This window comes from Somniosus microcephalus, chromosome 5, assembly GCF_052327205.1.
Source record: "Somniosus microcephalus isolate GS21.2 chromosome 5, FLI_Smic_1.0, whole genome shotgun sequence".
NCBI lineage: Eukaryota > Metazoa > Chordata > Chondrichthyes > Squaliformes > Somniosidae > Somniosus > Somniosus microcephalus.
The window spans coordinates 206,786,346-206,808,599 of record NC_140991.1 but is presented as its reverse complement, the minus strand read 5'-3'; the positions used below and the strand labels follow the sequence as shown (position 1 = coordinate 206,808,599).

The following is a 22,254-nucleotide window of genomic DNA, read 5'->3' as shown; positions in this document are numbered from 1 at the left end:
CCTAATTGTGGGACGGATATTATTGCTCGAGAAAGAGAGGACAAGTCAAGATAATTCCAAGGATTTTTTTTTCCCCCAGTGTGCTTAGCATCTAGTTTTACAGGCACATTGGTAGGGAGCCAAGAAGAGTTTGCCTGCCAACCTTTTCAGCCTGGGACTGGGACCCAGAGAAAGGGGAAAGTACAAAGGTATACAATCTGTGTGCTAGAGTTATTTCCACAGTATGTTCTGAATTTCCATTGCAGTGAATAAATATTACGTATAGAGCCAGGCACCAGTCAACAACTGCTAATCGCCTCTACACACTACCTGTGAAAGCCAAGCATTTTGTACACCATATTGGACAGTACAGCTTAAAATGCATCATGAAAAAAGTTATATTGTTACCGCACAAGGGCCTAGAAATTCACTTGGGCGCGGGCAGCTCACTCGCGCCCAAAAGTTAGCGCTGGGCGGGGAGGCATTAGCGCACGCCGTATATTCGTCTTCTGCGCCCCAATTCGGAAGCGGGCGCTATACCAGGGTGTGCCCGCCTCCGTTTGGGGCGCTGCAACTGAATATCGGCGCGCTAGTTGCCGCAGCGCCACCCGATGCGGTGCGGCAGGCTGCGGTACTGCAGGCCTCCCCCTTCTCTTAAGGGGGAGCTGCCTGCAACGGCCGGAGCCCCGATCGCGAGTGCCGGCAAAAGAGCCCGGCACAACGGAGAAGTGCCGGGCTCCACGGAAACCAGCCGGCAATGCCGCGGGGGGGGGGGGGGTGGAGGAGGCCGGGGAAGGAGGTGCGGGCAGGCAGCCGCCGAAAAAGCGGCCGGCCGCACCTTCAGCTTTAAAGCGCCCCACTATGGCAGCAGGACGGCCCCGTTTTCTGTTCGCTGTTTGCGCCCGCTTCGGAGGAGGCGGGCGCAAATAAATATGGGGATCGGCACGGTTTTGGGGCGTTACGGGCCACCGCGCACACCGATGACGTCATCGGTCCCGGCGCAGCGCTAACGGCTACCGCCGCCAATACCGCTGCACTCAATTTCAGCGCTACCACCCCGCCGGCGCAAAAGACCTCTTTAGGCGCTAAGTGGGCGCAAGGCCCACTGAATTTCTAGGCCAAGGTGCTTGACAGACTGCGTATGGAGTACTGTGTGCAGTAATCATCACAAAGATATTGGTCTGGATTTTGCGGTCAGCGACGAACGAACGCCGCCAGCCATTCATTACACTTATAGGCCCACAGGCTTTTTATGGGCTTTTGCACTGTAACTTGCTGTGATTAGAAAGCCATTTCAGTGCAATGCACTCTACAGGGCATCTGGAAACTATGTGAAGAGGGCAAGCAAATATGGCCTAGAAATTGGCCCACTTACTGCCATGTGTAGCCGGCACGATCCGGTCTAAAAATGGTGGGTGCCACGCTAGCACCCTTCTGTGGTGTGGGATCAGCGCTGCCATTTTGGTGAGGGTCTTAGTGCTGCCGATAGCAGCGCATGCCCTGGAAATGTAAATTGAGAGTGACATTAGTCACGACAACTTAACGTCACCTCAGTGAACTTGGACCTTAGCGCTGAGTTCAGCGCTGGGTCCTAAGCTCACCATGAATACCCAGCATTCAGCAGACTGACAGAAGCACTGTCAGCACCTCTTAAAGGGATAAGTTTTAGATAAGTTTGCATTTAAGCTTTTGGACGGGATTTAAAATTTTTTATTGAAGTAGTGGCTTGGTGCAATAAAAGTTTTCAAATGTGCAGAGTGCTGCTGGATGCTTGCAAGGCCTCAGATAGTAAAGGAAGGCCTCTGAAAAGACAGAAAATGCTGGAAATACTCAGCAGGTCAGGCAACATCCGTGGAGATAGAAACAATTAACGTCTCAGGTCGAGATGCTGCCTGACCTGAGTATTTCCAGAATTTTATTTCAGGTTTATAGCATCCGCTCGCAGAGGGAAGAGGAAGAAGCAGAGGAGGAAAAAGCAGAAGAGGAGGAAGTAGAAGAGGAGGATGCAATCCAGATAGCCCCTTTCTGGCCGGGATATCCGGGATGGAATCATCCACCGGCGGTACCAGTGACCACAACCCCAATTCCCCTTTCAGTATTTGTCCCACACCTTACCTTCCCTCTGTTACTGACCATTACAGCGTCCTCTTGGCCACAATGCTGAAATAAAAGCCAGCACAAAGCAAACTTTCCAATCCAACTTTATACATCTATCCATTCAATATGACATCAAGAAATCAACTCATGCTTTCAGTGACTATCTTGTGTGCGCCTTTGCCTATCCTACTGATGTCATGCAGTACTGTCCCAGTGGCTGCAGCATGACTGGTGGAAGGCTGCTGACTTTCAGTGAGGGACATTGCAAATGGCTTTGCTGGTTGACCCTGAGGCTGGGAGTGTCGGTGTTTCTTCTTCCTCTGCATCATTCTCCTCTCCTTTGGACATTGGAGCCAGGTGGTGGGGGCAACACGGCAGGCCGTGACGACCTTGGCAATGTGGTCCCACATCGTTCTTTCTGGAGGGCCTCCTGGTCCCTGTGGGTAGAGGACCTCTCTTGCAGTGTTGACCCCCTGCACAAAGCTGGAGTGCTGCATGCAAGACCCTGGGTGCCCTTCCCTGGCTTGCTGAGCCATTTGTGTTAGTGCTGAAGCACTTTTCTCATTTTTTTTTAGGTGTGGAAGGGAATACAGCTATTAGTGCTGAAGACTGCCATTTGGGAATTCTTTTTAATGTTAATTTTTTTTCAGAAGGCAGTTGAGCAGTCAGGGCTAAAAACTGCATATTTTTACATCATTTTTATTTTTTATCATTTCAGAAAGCATTGCCCTTTTAAGAAAACAAAAATGCATTGCCCTTTTAATATCCCACAATGCTTTGCAAAATCACAGCCTTGCTTTCAGAGGCTGTTGAAGCAGCAACGCTGCTTGTGAAACGCCACCAGGAGGGCATTACACGGTGAGCTTAGCGCTGGGCTAATAATTATTAGTCCCAAGCACCAATTTTTCAGTCCTGCTAACACCACCATTTCTGGCGCCCATTAACCCCCGGCCATGATGGCACCGGTAGCTTTCGTGGTGGCCACGAATTTCTAAGCTTGTTTATCTCCTTAACCAATCAGATTAATGAATTCTTCATGTGGCATGCAGAGTCTGAAGCAGAAGTGTTTGTTAGAATAGTTAATTCAATGTAAAATCATCATGTATATAAAACAAAATAGATAGGGAGAAAGAAAGATGGGATTGAGAGAGAGAGATAAGAGACAGAAAGAAAAAGTTACTTTTTTAATTTTTTAAAAATCTCCAACAAGAATTAAAATCTGAAGGAATTAAACTCCACACGTGTAAAAGTTAATTTTCAGTACCAGAGATTAAGACTTATCATGCCGTTAAAAATTCACTTAAACTGAAATGGACAAGCCCCAACTTCTTCTGGCGTGTACGCAAGTACCAGAACTTCACGCCCTTCCATTCAATACCGACTCTCTCGGTGAGATACCAGTATAGCGCAGATTCTGGAGGAGCAGGACAATTCGGACCGCAACTTCCTGATTTCCGCATTCAGCTGCGCATGTGCGATCACCGGAAGTAATTGTCTGGTTTACTCTTTAATAACAGTGAGTGCTGAGAGCCTCACCATTATTTTTACTGTAAAATCCGGGCCATTATTTTCACACAGAAGGTGAAGAGACGACCAAACAAGAGAATTTCAGGTATCAGGAAAGGTAAAGAAAGTTGGGCTTGTTCTCTTTGGAAAAGAGGAGACTTTGAGATTGAAGTAGCATTATGAAGGAACAGAGTAATATATAGAGAGCAGAAAAGACCATTTTGAGCCATCTGGCCAGCCTCAAATTTCAAAAATGGAATATATAGTTGATCTGGGCAAATTGTTCACAATGGCAAAGTACAATGAGCGAGGAACTGAAGTTGAAAAATTAGGAAGTTAGAAGTAAGAAGGGAAGTCAGGTGAGTTTTTTTTAAATATAAAAGAATTAATAGATTTGTGTAATAGGTCACCAGGGAAGGCCAATGAAGTGAATATAAATGGGCTCAAAAAGCAATTAGATCTGTTTCTCCAGAGCAATATGGGGAGAAAACAGGTGGGATTGAAAGTCAATCAGAAAGATTTGGGCAATTGTTCTGATATGGTTAGAGATGGAACATTTTTAAGCAAGTGCAGGGGCAGGGAAAGGGGGATGGGAGGAAAGAACAAAAGGGAAGGTCTGTGATAAGATGGAAGGCAGGAGAGATTAAAAGACAAAAGGGATAGTGGTAATGGGACAAGTTAAGAAACAAAAGATGAATCTAGATAAAGTGTAAGTGGGAATGGCAGAATCATCAACAGCTGCCATGTGAAAATTTTTTTTTTTTTAAAATTCTGAGAAGGGTCATCGACCTGAAATCAGGGGGACGATTTTGCCAGCTCTGGGAAGGCGGGTTTGGAGGCGGGACTGCCGGGAAAATGGCAGTATCTGGGGACAGGTACCCATCCCGCCCCCAACCCGCCTTCCCAGAGCTGGCAAAAGCCAAAGGCGGGTTTGGAGGCGGGACTGCCGGGAAAATGGCAGTATCTGGGGGCGGGTACCCATCCCGCCCCCAACCCGCCTCCGTGCTATCTTCCCAGGAGGCAGGTACCCGACCCGCGCTGGGTCGAGTCTCCGAGGCGGGAAGGGGATTAGTGCCAATTAACTGCCTGTTAACAGGTAGTTCACACAGTTTTTTTTTGAGAATCCCCATTTTGAGCCCTGAAATGTGGGCTTCCCGACAGCTCTGAACCTCGCCAGGGTCAGCGAAGCGGGCCGTCGGTCTGCGGGGGTCAGAGGGGCCGAGATGTCTGATGTTCAGGTGAGTGATGGGTGCATGTGTGCAGAGGTAAGTGTGTGAGGTGTGTGTATATAAAGTGTTTTAATAAGTTTTGCTTACCTTTACTTTTTCCTGCAGGCTTCCTCCCTTCAGGTCTCGGGAGTCCCTCAGCTCACCAGCACAGAAAGCAGAATGGCCGCTGAACTGTCAAAAGTTGCAGCCTTCTGCTTTCTGCTCAGGAGAACTCTCTAACTCAGTCTGAGTGAAAGGACTGAACTTAGAGGATAGATTGTCAGTGTTCGACAGCTTCACAGAGCCGTCAAACACTGACATTTCATCTGTCAAAAGCTCTTGACAGATGAAACGTCACTCGCTGACGTCACCTGTAACCGGCTTTCCCTTAATTGGCCTCCTAAGCCCGCTGAGCGGGCTTAACAAGGTCAATCAAGGGAAAATCACGTGGGTTGACCACAAGTCGATGGAGGCAGGACTAAAACCCGACAAGTGGGAGTCCCGCCTGCAAAAGCTCCCCATTGACAAAATCCAGCCTGTTAACTCTATTTCTCTCTCCACAGATGCTGCCTGACCTGCTGAGTAGTTCCAGCATTGTCTGTTTTTCTGTTCTGATATGGTGTTTAATACCTTCAACCACATCATCCTACCATGCCTTTCCTACTCCTATCAGTCCCAATATGGTCAGCACATCACCAGCCATGGCTTCTCTTCACACTCCCATATAGCCAGTCCCAGAATCTGCCAAGGACCAGTTATTGGCTCCTCCTCTTCCTCATCTATATGTTGCCTCTCGGAACATTATCCACCAGTGCGGATCAGCTTCCATATGTATGCTAATGATACCCAGCTCTACTTCTTCACCCGATGACCACCTCTGTGCTGTCAGATTGCCTGACTGACGTTAAATCATGGATAGGTCAAAATTTCCTTCCAACTGAACATTGGAATGACCAAAGGCATCTTTTTCAGGTCCTGCCAAAGATTCTGCTCCTTTTCCACTAACTCAATCCTCCTCCCTTTGCACATGCTTGGGGTGAATCAGGCCACATTAAATATTGGTAACATATTCAACCCAGTGCAGAGCTTCAAACCCTACGTCCTATCCATCTCCAAGACCACTTACTTCCACCTCCACACTATCAGCCACGCCATCCCTATCTCTCAATCACCAGTCAAAACTTTTATCCACACTTTTATCACCTCTAGATTCCTTGCCAGCATCCCATCCTCAACAAACTCCAACAAGTTCAAACCTCAGCCATCCACATCCTCCCCTGCACTAAAACTGGCCACCTATTACTCCTGTCCTCACTGATCTACATTTATTCCTTGTTCTCCAATACACTAAATAAAAATTCTCGTCATCATCTTCAAATCTCTCCATGACCGCATCACAACTTAATTCTGCAACCTCTTCCAGCCTTATCTCTGCTCCCACACTGTATATTCCTCCAATTCTGGCCTTGCGTGCATTTCCCCTATCTTTCACTCCACAACTGGTGGCTGATCATTCGGCCAATTCAGCAATTCTGCCCACACTCTGGAACTCTCTCTAAATGCTACTGCCTGTCTCCCACCTTCAAAAAACTTCTTAAAGCCCATCTTTTCCCACACACGCAAAGGGCCTTCAGATGTTTTCTATGTTAAGGTGCTAAAACTGCAGAAACTGGCCTCACTCCAAATATAAACAAGGTGAGTTTGACGCCAAGGAACCACTATATATGGAACTTTTCTTATGGAACTGGTTTCATATTATAAATCAAGGTAAGTAGTTTACAGCAGTCTTATAGTAAAGGTGGAGTAGATAATAGGTTCTATGTCCTGCAATAGGTTTCATGGACTACAGTAATTGGTTTTACTGCATTTACTGGGTTAGTTGATTTTCAAACTAATATATTTTCTGATTTATAAATGGTTATACTTTGGAGAAGTTTTACTGAAGTGACCCATGTTATACCACAATACTACACTGTTGCAAGATGCCATCAGGTAAAATTTTTGAATATACAAAAGACATCCTGATTCTCGAAGCTGATAATGTTTTTAGATTCTTGTCACTCACCGTGCACTGCAGAAAATTGTAGTAGTTGGTACACCCTGTGACATTCTTGTAGAAGGACGGATATTCAATCGTGTCACCATTCAACAAAGTATCAAACACCTAAAGGAAAGTAATAAACAGAAAACATGAAAAATTATCACTTTTGTACATCAAGATTACTTACTATTTGTAAAATAGAACTGAAAAATATTTATCAAATACATGGAGACTTGATTTTCTAAAACATAATAGCAGGATCTTACAGTAGTAAAAAATAATCACATGGCTCTCGGTTGGCTTGGTGAGTAAATGCATCACGTTGTGTAGAAGAAGTCATACCAAACCAGAAGGTCCCAGAATCAACCATTGGTCCATACTGAGTTAGCTGGTCTCAGGGTAGAAATGGAGTATGGAGGGAGGTACAAGTGACCCCAATGTGTCTGGGTTAGCAGAAAGAGCTAGCCAGGGTTCCCACTCTGGAGCTTTAGCCAATGATTCTTGCCAGAAATTGTAAAGATGACAGGCTGAGAACAGTTTCAGGCTACAGGTGATACTTTGACATTCATACATTTACTGAGTTGCCTATATCACTCAAGATCTTGTTCTATGTGTAGTGCAATGTCTCCTGTAAAGAAGCACTGTACTTGTGGTGATTCATAGAATGTTATGACACAGAATCAGGTTAGTGAGCCAATCAAGTCTTTGCCAGATTCTGTCAAAGAAAGCAATTCCTCTCTAAGGTCTTCCTACCTACAGCATAACTTGAAATAAATACTCCTACCTACAAATACTGCCGCATTATAGAACAAATCAGCCCTCAGATTAACCTCCAGAAATGAAATGGATGTCAATTCCTCTTGTGGGAGAGTAAATGCTCCTGAACTATCCTATTACTGAAGTGTATGTGGCACCAAAATATGTCTCAATAACCCTAGATGAGGAAGCGTTCCTGCTCATGATCGCTATCCAGTGAATCTGATGGAAGTCTGCGTGTGAACATCAGGCAATGACAGATTTTGGCTCAGGTGTAATACATCCAAAATCGATAAGATAATCAACAAAAATAAGGTGAAACATGTTGTGGGGGGTGGGGGAGTTCTTCCATCTTCAGTATAATTCTCTAATTGGGCTGCTGCACTCCAAATTGCTAGTCACATAGCCAGTCAAGAAGCAACACAGCAATAGTTGAAGTTAACCTGTCTAATCAGCTTAGATCAGAATCCTGGTTGGTAAATTCTTGAGCATGTATGTATCCAAATAGTGTTGCTTTGTATGGTAACCACATAAAGACTGCCATATATGGATAGGTCATTATTGGTATTTATATAATTTCTCTCTTTTCCTTTCGCCCATAGAATTAATTTTCAAAATTGGGTCTGTATCGCATTCCCTTTAACTTAAAGCAGCTGTAACACAAATGGTATTCTATAGTATTTTAAGAGGCATGGCATTCTAAACATTTTTGCTCTATTTGAAGATGTAACCTATACTGTACTTAACTCATCACATGCAGAGATAAATTCAGAGATAGCCATCCACAAGATAATTACTTTTTTTCTATATGAAACTATTATTTTGCATGTGGTTTATGATTAAAAATGAAACATTCCAAAATAATTGCTTTGATTAGCATATAAAGAACAGTTTACCTGAAGGGTTTAGATAGTGTAAATAAAGAGAAACTATTTCCATTGGCTGAAGGGTTGATAACCGTAGGGCACAGATTTAAGGGGATTGGCAAAAGAACCAGAGTTGCCATGAGGAAAAGATTTTTTTACACAATGAGTGATTAGGATTTGGAATACATTGTCTGATAGGGTAGTGGAAACAGATTCAATAGTATTTTTCAGAAGGGAATTGGATAAATACTTCAGGGAGAAAAAATTGCAGGGATATGGGGAAAGAACGGTGGAGTGGGACTAACTGGATTGCTCTTTGGGAAAAGCCGACACAGACTCGCTGGGCTGAATGGCCTCCTTCTTTGCTGTACCATTCTATGCTTCTATGAATAACACAAGTTTTAAAAAAAGGCCTGCTTAAGCAATACAACATATTATTTCCTTGCTAAATACTGTCCTGTAAATACATATCTATAGTAAATGCTTCTTAAATGGCAAACCAAACATGTAACTTTATTCAATCGTTTCTATTAAGTAAATACATTAAAAGTTTAACTAATCTCCCATTAACCGGAGACGATGGGAGTGTTCAAAAACTAGCCCATTTTGAGACAGGAGATTTTCGTTAAATGATAAGGTCAGTGAGAGAGATTTATGCTATCTTAAAAGAATGTACATATTTTGGCAGTCAAAGGGGATTAACAATTGTGTTAATTATGGTTTATGATTAAAAGCAAAATTAGAAGGGGGTCAGAAATGATTTTCTGTTTGAAGATTTATTAATGATTAGTGTTGGCGGAGAACAGTGCCTACGAAGCAGTTTTTCCATTAAAATTAATCTGTGCCTGTTTTATTACAGGGTCCAATAACTGTTGTGTACTTAAACACCCAAGCATCTAGCTGGTGTCTGTAACTTTACATCCATAATATTTCACTTGTATAAGAAAAATCTGTTAATTGTTGGATGAATATAAATATACCAGTTGTGGCTAAATGCACATGTGATAGTACTGAGCCATGCAGAGCAGGAAGTTCTCAGGAGCAGTATCCCTGGTCTGTCTGACTTAGATCTTCTCAGGGAAGATGATGGTAGGGGTGCTACAACTGGCCCCAGAGTCCCTGGGCTAGAGCAAGGACAAAACATTAGCAATCGTCTTGCTCCAGATCATCATCCAGTTACTCTTTCTGGAAAGATTGCATGTAAAAATCAGGTGAAGATAAAAATCAGGATTGGCTGCAATGCCTCCCACAGCCCAATGTTACTTGCCACCTAGGAGCACAAGTGAAGAATGACAACATGATGGGGTAGTGAAGAGCAGCAGACACCATTGAAACTGTATTGCAGAATGCATCACTGCCTTTAGGAGAGAGAGATAGGAGAAAGCTGGGACAGAAATAACATTAGGGAAGGGAAAATGCTCAAACATACCTGTAAAAAAAGTTAACAAACGTAGTTGTGGAAGAAATTGTTCATCAGAACAACAGATGTATCATAAGTCGTTGAAACATGGAGTTATTGTGAGAGTGCATGAAACACAGGCGTATTAAAAAATTATGGAGTTGTTGCCAGAGTACAGTAAAAATACTTGAATAAGTTCTGCTGAACAATGTCTTCTACAAGTATGGGATTGTGTCATTACAGTAAGAAGAAATGAACTAAGTGAGTGAGATACAGGGATAGTTCAACAGCTCAGTCTGATTTTGCAGAGATGACCATCAATTATTTGTAGCAATAAATACCATAATGAACTAGAAAAGGAAAGGCTCTCAATCAATAGAACAGGATTTCACTCAAATTACTCCCACTTCAGCAAAAACAAGGCAATATTTAATCGGGCATGTGATTTTTTGATTCACAGCATTAGATTACAATTTTAAGTCCTTTTCCTTATACTTTTCAATTGTTACTAACTCACTGATCTAGTGACAAGTTTGGGTGAATACAAAAGGATTCCACTTTGTACACTAACATACAATTCAGAATTGTTCTTGTTGAGAAACATGGATCATATTACATTTTGGAAAGGTTTGGAGAGGGAGAGAGCTCATTAGAATGTCACAACACTGATTGCTTTTAAACTGAACAATATGCCATCAAGCAACAAACTTCTGACCTCCCGTCATGCTCTCCACTGACCCTCACACTACTCAGATGTTTCTCATTTTAAGGCCAAGACCAAGCCTCTGGTACATACTTCAAAGGCTTCCACCCATTTCTTCTGCTGAATGTAACGCACTCCTATGTCTGCCTGCTGCTGGACGTACTGCTTTTGTTTCTCATCGACGATCCCAATCTGGTACATGAACTCCGCATAACCACCTAACATCTGGGCAACAGACACACAACAAAGGAGTAACTTTGTTGCTTTACAAAATTCAATTTCAAAAAGTACAAGAATGATTTTTCAAAGTCAAAGGCTGCAATCAGCATGGTCGACAAGGTATAATTTAAAGCAATCTTGTAGTTACTGGCTACATGAACATATGGTAAAAATTAACGTCTTGAAGTTACGAGGAAGTTGTCTGAAAACTGACTTCCTTTTATCATGATAAAACTGAATTACAACTCAAGCATTCTGCTTAATTTATAACAAAACCACTTACTACTTCGGGATCACTCAGTCCATCTCCAATGGCGATTCCCTTGAAGTTGATCTTTAATTTGGCAGTAGGGTTGTGGGTATGGATATAGTAGCCAATTGCAGGCACATATTTTCCAGCATAGGACTGAAGACATTCACATATTAAAAGATACATGTACAAGAACTTCAGTAAAACATGTTTATTCCAGTCATGACCCCACTACTTACTCACTGATGTTACTCTCTGTAATAAAATTAATGGTTTTAAAAGAAAGCCAAAAGAGATTCTATGCAAATTAACATTACTAATATAAAATTATCCAGTAGCTTTTAAAACTCTGGTCAAATACTGAAGGGAAGGCAGAAGAAAAATACACTATAGATCTGCAAAAACAAAAGTACAGCATTCAATAACCAGAGCACAATTATATGTTAATAAATTGCCTATGGTGTTGAGATATATATATATATATATCTCTCATCTATCACAAGATGGCCACAGAATTGGAGACAGACTTCAGAAACTCACTCCACAGTGCCTGCAGCTACATTGTGACATTTGGCATATCAAAATTGTATGGGAAATGTTGACATATCAGATTACAAAGATAAATGTTGTCAGAAAAACATGATCAAAAATCATGTGCCCTACATAAGATTTTAATAAAATATTGATATGCATATATGTTAAAAATGCCTTGTAGGTATCTCTCACCCAAGTGCCCATTCTTCATATGGAAGTCTAAACAGCATGTGTCAGCAGGCTATTGGATCACGAGTGTACATCTCAATCGGTCCTTAGCTGATGTCTATAGTAGTGAGCTTGGCATCACTAAACAGGTAATTGACCAGCAGCTGAAGCCAATGTAATCCTCTCTAGCCAAAGTATGCCAAGGTCAAGTATATCAATCCCATAATATTGAGTTATCAGGCAATTTGCCAAAAAACAGGGATCAAACTGGAGACTTTCCTGGCCAGCATGGCTCAGCACCACACCATATTATGTATTCAGCTACTAAGCCACGGGGGGTCTTGTATTTAAAAAAAACATTAGCGAGACTAATTACCCACGATTTCCAATCTAGCCACCAGCTAACTGGAAGGAAGCACAGAGCAGGAGAGAAGTTTTCTTTTAAAGTAGCTATTCTACTCCTACGATTCCATGGGTAACCAACAGAGGAAGATAGGGAAGACAAAAAGGCAAGGAGGGGGGGGGGGAATTTTAACTCCAAACAATGGGTGGGCTGGGGTTGGGTGGAAGGTTAGAGTTAAAAATCTGAATCCCGACCCCAACCCACCCACTCCTGGTTTTAACGGAGTTGGGACAAGGGGTGGGCAGCCAATCCACTCCCAGGAGGCGGGTCGCCTATTTAAATATTATAATGAGGCTGGCATGCCTCATGATGATCCACCATTTCAAATTTAAGACTGGCTGGCCGGGTTTCCTGGGACACAGGGAACCCACTAGCTAAAGGGAGGCGAGGACTCCTGGATCCAGGAGAAAAGTGCCTTTCCACTTACCTGCTGGATTCAGCATCCCTGCCTCATCCACCCCCCACGATCAGATACACCCTCCCAACCCTTCCGATCTCCCCCCAACCATCCCCCTCCCCCCACCCCCCCGAGCTCCCCCCTCAAGGCCTCTCCCCCCCCCACCCCTCTGGCCTCCGATCCCCCCCTCAGGCCTTCCCCCTCCGGCCAGATTGCCTTCACTGCCCCCCCCCCCACACCCGATCCTCCTCCAGGCCCCCCAACCACCTCCCCTGATCCTCCACCGGCCCCCTCACCACCTCCCGATTCTCCTCTGGCACCCCGACCACCCCACCCCACCAATCCTCCTCTGGCCCCGATCCTCCGGCCCCAATTCACCCCCCCCCCCCCCCCGATCCTCCTCTAGCTCCGATCCACCCCCACCTCCCGATCCCTCCCACCTCTCTGCGGCCTAGTGCCACAGCAATAGAAATGTTAATCGGGTCCATTCTCCTAGGTTTCCCGATCGCTTTCTAGCTCACCACCCACCCCTCTCCCTATCCACCTCCAGATTAAAATTCCAGCTAAAGTGGCTGATTTTCATCCCCTCCACTGAATATGAACAGAACGATATCACGATGAAAATCATGGCACTAATTTTACTGCCCTGCTCCCAGTTCCGCCGTTCCCACCACAATTTTGAAGCGGACTGGGACATAGTTGAGCTGTGCTCCTGCCAAAACCATGTAGGAACCTACTTAATATATGCAAATTGGGATTCTTTATTGTACATCAGACTCTATTGTAATTTTGGGCTCATTGTGAGAAGGACACGTTTGTATTCAAGATGATTGTAAAGAATGGTTTAGAAATTGACCTCCCATGTTTGTGTCAAATGCTTAAAACGGCTATGGGGATTATTCACTAAATTCACAAAATATATGTTCATATCATTTGAAATTTTTTTTTGAATTTCATTAATGTCACCAATAAATATTGCAGGCTGGTTTTTTTTAAAGAGTCGAAATGGAGGCAAAGATTTGTTGAGTGCAAAAATACAAAATTAAATGACCCAACTCTTCTGTAGCACAGCTGATGTTCAGCTACATCCCAACATAACTACAGATGTACATGACATGCATAAAAATAAAATATAATGAATCAGGTTTGCTTAACCTGCATTTTCTAATTGGAACTTGTTTTCTAAACTCAATGCTCAGAGGGGACATGCAATGCTTTTACAAAAAAAAAACCACACCAACATGCAGCGCTTAAACAAAAGTTAAATATTAGATGGGGGAACTGAAGGATAAAGATAAACATGTATTTATAAATGGCCCGAAATTTGCGGTGGGTAATAATCACAAACTAACAGCACTCACTGTTATTACCCCCCTTGAAACTGATCGCAACTTCATGATTTAGCGCCTGCGCATCTAAATGTGGAAATCCTGAAGTTGCAGTCAGTCATTCACTGCTCCGACACTGGCCGTGCTGTGCGCTACCACCCAACCCGCCCCCCTCCCAAAGCCAGCAATCAGTGGAATCAGTGAAAATGATGAAAACCTGGGCTTTTCCACGGTAATAACGCTGTTAAATCCCCATTAAAAGTTAGACCTTGTTCAATTAGGTGTAACGGGTTTTAACAGCATATTTACTGCTAAACAAATATTATGGCCCTGAAAAACTCATTTTAATTTTGTGGAGTGTCAAATTTCTCTATTATGATAAAAATTACAATTTTTTAGAAACTTTAAAAAGGAATTATATTTTTTAAAGTTTGTTTATATTTATTTCAGGTTTACCTTACCCCCATGTGAGAGCCCCAAATCTTTATTTTTCTCTAACATTTTTAAAAAGTCAGGGTAAAAAAGGAGCTTCTTCACTTCCTGGTTCCCTGTCTGTGGGAATTCTGCATTGTGATTGGCTGCTTAGGCAGCTTGTTGATGTCACAGCAGATGGGCTTCCCACTGCATTACACTGATCTCAATTATGCGTCGAAAAAGGCAAACTTCTCGCCACAGAGATCTCGAGATCTTTGTGGGCAGCTTTCTTTGGAGCCAGCGGCGGACGCCTTTGATTCGCCACTGACCACAAATTCCGGGCCTTTAAAGTGTCTTATCACATTCTCAAGACATCTTATGAAATGATTTGCAGTACAGTGAGTGTTATTCAAGCCCCAAAACAAGAAATGAGAAGAGGGACCAGTTCATTTGTTTTTGGTGGTGTTGACTGAGGATTGGAATGTTGGCCAGGGCACAGCGGAGAACTCCCTGCTCTTCATCAAACAGTACCATGGGATCTTCCACATCCAGCTGGCTTGACATTTTAGTGAAAGACAGCACTTTAGCCATGCAGTATTGCACTGAAGTTTCAGCTTAGATTATGAGGTCAAAGGCAAATTTTCCCCTTTAGTGCTTGGGCGTCAATAACTGCCAGGGTAGAGTGTAGAGAGTAAGTCAGGTGTGGAGGTTTGCATACCTGCAATGGAGCCTGCTGATTTTGCATCCATTTAAATTAGAGAAGGGCTTGAAATCACAATTTTCTGAGTTGGATGCAAGAGTGATACTAACTAAGCCATATGGAGACCAGAAAAGAAACACAACAGAAAACAAGCTGGCAGTAATAGCACTGTCAAGTCACAACAGATCTTGTAAATAAGGTTTTCATTTAAGTTGCTCGGAAGAGTAATAAATTACTTTATATAGTCACTGGTTATGAAGTTTTTAAACTGTTTACATGATTAAATTTAATGAATAATCTCCAAAGCAGTTTTAAGAACATAGAAGGCCAATCTCTAAGCCATTAACAAGCATCTCGAACACAATTGTGTTCTCCTCAATGTTCTAGGTTGCATATTGAAATTACAAACACAGAGACCATCAGAAAGGTATAGAAACATAGAAGATAGGAGCAGGAGTAGGCCATTCGGCCCCTCGAGCTCGCTCCACCATTTAATGAGATCATGGCTGATCATCCAAATTCAGTACCCTGTCCCTGCTTTCTCCCCATATCTCTTGATCCCTTTAGCCTCAAGAAATATATCCAACTCCTTCTTGAATATATTTAATGAATTGGCCTCAACTGCCCTGTGTAGCAGAGAATTCCAGAGGTTCACCACTCTCTGGGTGAAGAAATTCCTCCTCATCTCAGTCCTAAATGGCTTACCCCTTATCCTTAGACTGTGACTCCTGTTTCTGGACTCCCCCGCCATCGGGAACATCCTTACTGCATCTAGTCTGTCTAGTCCTGTTAGAATTTTATAAGTTTCAATGAGATCCCCTCATTCTTCTAAACTCTAGCGAATATAAGCCTAATTGACCCAATCTCTCTTCATAAGTCATTCCTGCCATCCCAGGTGTCAGTCTGGTGAATCTTCACTGCACTCTCTCCATGGCAAGAACATCCTTCCACAGATAAGGCGACCAAAACTACACACAATACTCAAGGTGTGGTCTCACCAAGGCCCTGTACAACTGCAGCAAGACATCCTTGTTCCTGTACTCAAATCCTCTCGCTATGAAGGCCAACATAACATTTGCCTTCTTAACCGCCTGCTGCACCTGCATGTTTACCTTCAGCGACTGGTGCTGGTATATCTTGTATACCAGCACATCTTGGAATGGGAGGGCAGAAGGGAAAAGAAAATATATGCCAATATGATGTTCACATAATGCGTCTTTTGAAATATATCTTTTAAATTTAATTTATGTAATCAATAAATATCGCAGGCTCTTTTTTTTAAGAACAGAATTGAAATGAAGACAAAATGAAGAAAAAAATAAGTTGAGTACAAAAATACAAAATTAGTTACCCACCTCTCCTGTAGCATAGAAATCATTCTTCTGATATTCATAGAATATCTGAAAGAACTGGATAAGGGCACTGCAAAAAAAGGATCATTTTAATTGCACCATTTTTACTAAGCCTGCAGCTGGACCTTTCATTCAACAACTCTAGCTCATAGCATTTCATTCTTTTTCAAAGATTATAGCTGTAAACAGACACAGCCCATCTATACTGATAGAAGAGCAATGTGATTTCACTACAGGTTTGAAAACAGTTGCCAGCTAAGAGTGTAGTCACCCATTTATCCTACATTATTTAAGTTGTCTCTAACAATTGTAACTAATTTAAGTTATTTAAATTCTTACTAACATTCGAACAGCATGAGTAAACACACAGCATCAAAGGGGATTAGTAGAAGCTACCAATCCAACTCCCAATGTAACCAACCTCATCACTGTCAGCAGCGAAGGCTAAGAAAAGAAAGTCTGTATTTTACTAATTTTATTTTTAAAGAAAAAGTTCATGTGCAATGCTCCAAGTACATTGTTTGCAGAAGGCCTAGAATAACACAAGTGCTGTGAACCTAACTTTCCCTGGGGAGAGGACGGAGAGGTAGAACAGTACAAACCAAAGTCCACTACCTAAAGAGCCCATCCCTGTTTTATGACAGATTTTCTGAAGATTTAATTAATATTGGTCCCTGAAGTGTGAGTTTCACTAAGGCCTCATTGTATCAAGCCTCTATACTGAAGCAAGGGGGTCTTGAAGAATCGGTTTCGTCAAGGTGTTCACCAAGTACCAACTTCAGCACAGCTAAAGAAACAAATATGGGTTTAGAGGATGAGGAGAACTTGTCGAAAAGGGGAAGTAAAAAGTCTTTAAGCTGATCATCTAGATCAAGGTAGCTGGTGAAGGTGGAGGCTCCTACGTGGACAATGTATTGATTTTGCATGTGAAACAAACTTTCTTTTAGACCATAATGGAGACGTTTATGGTTAATGTAATGTATTATCACATGGTTAAGTATGAGCATGCTTAGATCGCTCTGGCCTAATAAAGCAAGCACATGGACTAGCAACTCATCTTGTCTCTGTCCTTCATTTGTTCTACCCAAGTATATTATATTTTGGCGACAAGGATGGGATCCCAAAGCCATTTTTAGGACACAGTGTTCAACCTTCGAGTGGACAAGTTTAAGGTGAATTTGTGACATCTAAACTGAATTTTTGCGATGTTTTACCGTTAATACTCATGCAGAATTGTCCGTGCTTCGCCTTCGCATGTATGTATACACAGCAACAGCAGCACTGATTCGCATAAGTACGCAGGTAGCGTTCGGAGTCACTGTTCGACAGGATCAGGACAATCATGGCCGTGCCTATGGAATTCATCAGAAGCCTCGGCATGTATGACAGAGCTCGCAAACCATTCAGTTCTTACATTGAGCGGATGAAGATTTTTTTTTAGGGCCAATAACATTATTGAGACCGAAGGTGCAGAGGAGAATGTTCAAGCTCAAAATAAAGTAATTTGTGAACAGAAAAAAGCAATTTTTCCTAATGGAGATCGGGCCAGATGTCTATGGAACGTTGACAAACCTACTCGGGCCAGGGAAAGCAAAGGATGTGTCGTTTAAAGACATTGTCGAGAAACCCGAGGACCTTTTCCACCCAAAGCAGTTAGAAATAGCAGAGAGCTACAAGTTTGGTACCAGAAACTAAAAACAAAGTGAAACGATCAGCGAGTACATTGTAGTTCTTAAGAACCGTTCTTTGCATTGTAACATCGACACATTTTTGGATCGTGTGTTGCGAGATAAGTTTGTGTGTGGATTGGTGGATGAGCACACATGGTCCAAGTTACTGAACACTCTGAACCTAATGTTTGACAGGGCAATTTTGCATGCTATATCTATGGACATGGCATCTAAGAATGCTAGGGAGCTCCGTCCAACTCAAGTGACTAGTGCAGCTGAGGTCCAGAGTCACAAAGCCACCACCAAACCTAAAGTTATGAGACAGTCAAAAGTATATTGGTGAGAGCAGTTCAGTGAATTGTTATCGCTGTAATGGAAATCACTCACCACAGTCCTGCCAATACAGAAATGCAAAGTGTTTTCACTGCCAGAAGCAAGGCCATATTTCAACAGCTTGCAGAGCCAGATCTAAAGCAGGAAGCAAGAACCATTCTAATGGCAATGCAAAGCAGCAACAACAAAAAGGAGGCATTCACAATATTGAAGTGATCACACCTGATGTTGAAGAAATTGGCATCTACAGTATCTATGCCAACGCTGGCAGTCATGAGAAAGACTTCCGTACAAAACTTTTGATCAATGAGCAATATATTGATGTGTATCGACATGGTGGCGGACTACTCTATCATAAGTAAGGACACATATGAGAGTAAGTTTAATCAAGTACCACTTACAAAGACTACCATAGAGTTAAAAACCTACTCCAGAGAAATCCTAGAGACATGTGGACAAATGGATTGCACAGTTCAACACAATGGCCAGTCAGTAAAGCTGCCTATTATTTTAGTGAGCTACAACGACAGGCCAACTCTCATGGGCAAAGACTGGTCGAGAAAGTTAAAACTAGACTGAAAAAACGTCTTCAGTGTAGATGCTTCAAAGAAGCGACTCAACACAATGCTGAACAAGTACGAAAGCATGTTCACAGACAGTTATAAGGGCATCAATGGGTATGACGGCATATCCGCATCAAGTCGAACGCAAAGCCTGTCTATTGTAATGCAAGGCCGGTCCCCTATGCACTGAAGTGTCAGGTGGAGGAATAGCTAGTGAAGCTCAAAGAGAACGAAATGCTGGTAAAAACTGACAAAAGTGAATGGGCTACTCAGATTGTGGTAGTGCCCAAAGCAGACAAAACTGTACGCTTGTGCGGTGACTACAAAGTTGCTATCAACCAAGCAGTTGATGAACAGTACCCTTTACCTACATCACAAGATTTGTATGCAGCACTCTCTGGGTCAAAGGTTTTCTCCAAGCTTGACCCGTAAAAGGCTTATGCTCAGCTGAATGTTGACAAAGAGAGTAAACAGTCTCTACCATCAACACACACAAGGGACTGTACTCATACGCCTAGCTGCCGTATGGTGTAAAGTCCCCCCCCAATCTTCCAGGCTACGATGGATAAGATTTTGCAAAGAGTTCCAAATTGCTTATGCAATCAAGACGATGTGCTAATCGCAACAAGCAGCAAAAAAGAAAATCTAGAAGTGTTAGATATCGTGCTTCAAAGGATGGATGCCCACAATGTCAAATTGAAAAGGAACAAATGTGCTTTTGTGCAGCCTGAGGTTGTGTACCTTGGTCTGAAAGTTGATGCAAATGGCTTGCAACCAGTGAAGGAAAAAATGGATGCTATTGTCAATGGTCCAAAGCCACAGAACATGTCTGAGTTAAGATCTTTCCCTGGAATGGTCCAGTACTACACACGTTTCTTACCTGAGTTAGCGACCATGTTAGCTCCATTGCACAAGTTCCTCAAGAAGGATGTCCAGTGGAGGTGCACGAAAGTGAAACAGGAAGCTTACGACGCTTATAAGAGAAGTCTCTCTTGCAATGCTCTACTTGTGCACTATGGCACAGAGCTAGAGCTTAAGTTAGCGTGTGGTGCTTCCAGCTATGGTGTGGGGGCGGTCATAAACCACGTAATGGATGATGGCCAAGAGAAACCAATCGCATTCACATCGCAAACCCTCACAAAGAGCAAAAGAAACTACGTGCAAATTGAAAAGGAAGCAGTCGCCATAGTGTTTGGAATCAAGAAATTCCAACAGTTCCTGATCGGCATAAAGTTTACCCTGATAACCGATCACAAACCGCTCTTAGCAATATTGGGGTCCAAACCTGCAATGGCCGCATCAAGAATGCAACGTTGGGCAGTGTTGTTGTCGCAATATGACTACACGATTGAATATCGCACTTCAAAGCAAAACGCAATCGCAGATGCCTTGTCCAGGTTGCCAGATGAGGACTCGTGTGTTGGGAGTGAAGGTGCAATTTTCACACTAGATGCAGTTGACAAAGACTTTCCCGTGAATGCAACTGAGATTGCAGATGAGACTCAAAAGGACTCAGTACTGAAAAGAGTGTATGAAAACACCTTGAATGGATGGACTGATCAGTGTATGGACACAGAACTGAAACCATTCCATAACCATCGTACTGAATTGTCTTGTGAGCAAGGTTGTATCAAGTGGAGAAACAGTGTGGTGGTACCTACTTCTTTGAGAGATAGAATTCTGGCCGAACTTCATACTGAACATCCAGGATCGTAAGTATGAAATCAATTACAAGAAGCTTTGTTTACTGGCCTGGATTAGACAGTGATCTTCAATCACTTGTCAGCAGAAGCAGCGTTTGCCAAAATTGATGAAACAAGACATGATCGGAAACCACCAGATCATGAACACATACATGAGTTTGACTCAGTTCAGACTTCAGTAACTGAAGTACCAGGTTCAAACAAGTCCGAGATAGAAACAGGATCATCTGAGAGTTCGGAACCAAAACAGTCCGAAAATGGGTTCAACACCAAAATCCTTTGTAAGGAGATCAGGATGGCTGTGCAAACCTGTTATTAAACTGGATTTGTATTTCATGTAAAAGAAAAAAAAGCCAGGAGTCTTTGTTATGTGGTACATGTAAAGCTGGGAAAGGTGGGACCATAGTATTTGAGAGGGGAACACATACATTTTTTTTTTAAGGGGGAAAGCAGTGTAACGTATCTACACATGGTTTTGTATTGCTGTAGGAAAAATGATTCCTCGGAAACTAGACTTTGAGTAAGAGAGACAACTTTATTAAATGACAGAGCTCTGGGAGAAGCGTCTGCAACCACGCGGTCTGCGAGAGCACCTTCTCCTCGATTGTAGTACGTGCCGAGCTTATATACAATTCCAAGAAGTTGGTTTTAGATCATTTACATTCATCCAATCAATTCGTTTATTAGCGCATATCGTTATTTTCCTCCAGTCAGGAGTTTACACACTCGTGTTGCCAATTCTGCCTCTTCAGTGATTGTGAAAGGTCTTTGTTCCGTCTTGTTCCGTCCGCGTCACCGGCGGAATGTGATTAGTTCGATAATAGGATACCAGTGAACCTTGTTAGTTCTTGGGACTGCGATAACAGGGCACGAGATGAACTTTGTTCCAGCCATGCGTTGGCGTGGCATGTCTCATTGTGCAGTGATTCAATTAGTCCCAGTCAGTGAATTTGTTGTTTGTGTCTTTTCCAGCAAAATTTTATTCTAACAGTATGAGCATGCTCAGTTCGCTCTGGCCTATTAAACAAGCACATGGACTAGCAACTCATCATGTCTCTGTTCTTCATTTGTTCTATCCAAGTATATTACAGTTAGCAATTACAGGAAAGGCCATTTTATGTTTGATACAAATTTTGAATCCAGGTCTAAAAAAATAATTTGGTACGGTAGAAAGAATTAGCTTAAAAAATGAAAAGTACTCAAGGGCATGGACTGAAATAAACACTGATCTAATTGTGAAGAGACTTTATTCTTTCCCATGACAATAGGAACAGTATACAAACGATGCAGATTGTGGCAGCAATATAAATTTGAAGAGGTCACATTGAGGGTACTTATTGAGGGAATAGGAATACAAATTTCTATTTGTTTTAAGTATAAATATGCAAAGAAATAGTACAAAAAGGCTGACCTGTACAGGTCCCTTCCGACATCATCTTCATTTCGCGCATAGCCTTCATCCTGGTCAGTAAAGCTGAAGCCAGTGCCAACCTAGTTTCCGAGAATAATGAAATGTTAACTCTCCACGACTTACACCGAAGTAAAATAACACCACATACTCCACTTCACTTGACGAAAATTAATTCTCAAGGTCTTATTTCTTTACAAGTTGAATGGCCATTGCCATTACAAAGTATTTACAGCACAGAAACAGGCCATTGGGCC

The 22,254-nt window shown here is 42.6% G+C and overlaps 1 protein-coding gene across 5 annotated transcripts in view; it reads right to left on the bottom strand.

The window, feature by feature from the left end:
* Window positions 1-22,254, bottom strand: part of cpvl (carboxypeptidase vitellogenic like) — a 122,456-nt gene that overhangs the window by 52,244 nt on the left and 47,958 nt on the right. For 4 of the 5 annotated variants that reach the window (XM_085988616.1, XM_085988613.1, XM_085988614.1 and 1 more), the window contains 5 exons: window positions 22,001-22,080; window positions 16,324-16,390; window positions 11,058-11,180; window positions 10,649-10,780; window positions 6,856-6,954 (listed from right to left, as the gene is read on the bottom strand). In XM_085988616.1, coding sequence (XP_085844742.1) covers window positions 6,856-6,954; window positions 10,649-10,780; window positions 11,058-11,180; window positions 16,324-16,390; window positions 22,001-22,080 — 501 coding nt within the window. The remainder of the gene's footprint in view (window positions 1-6,855; window positions 6,955-10,648; window positions 10,781-11,057; window positions 11,181-16,323; window positions 16,391-22,000; window positions 22,081-22,254) is intronic. The other variant, XM_085988617.1, reaches the window with a different exon arrangement.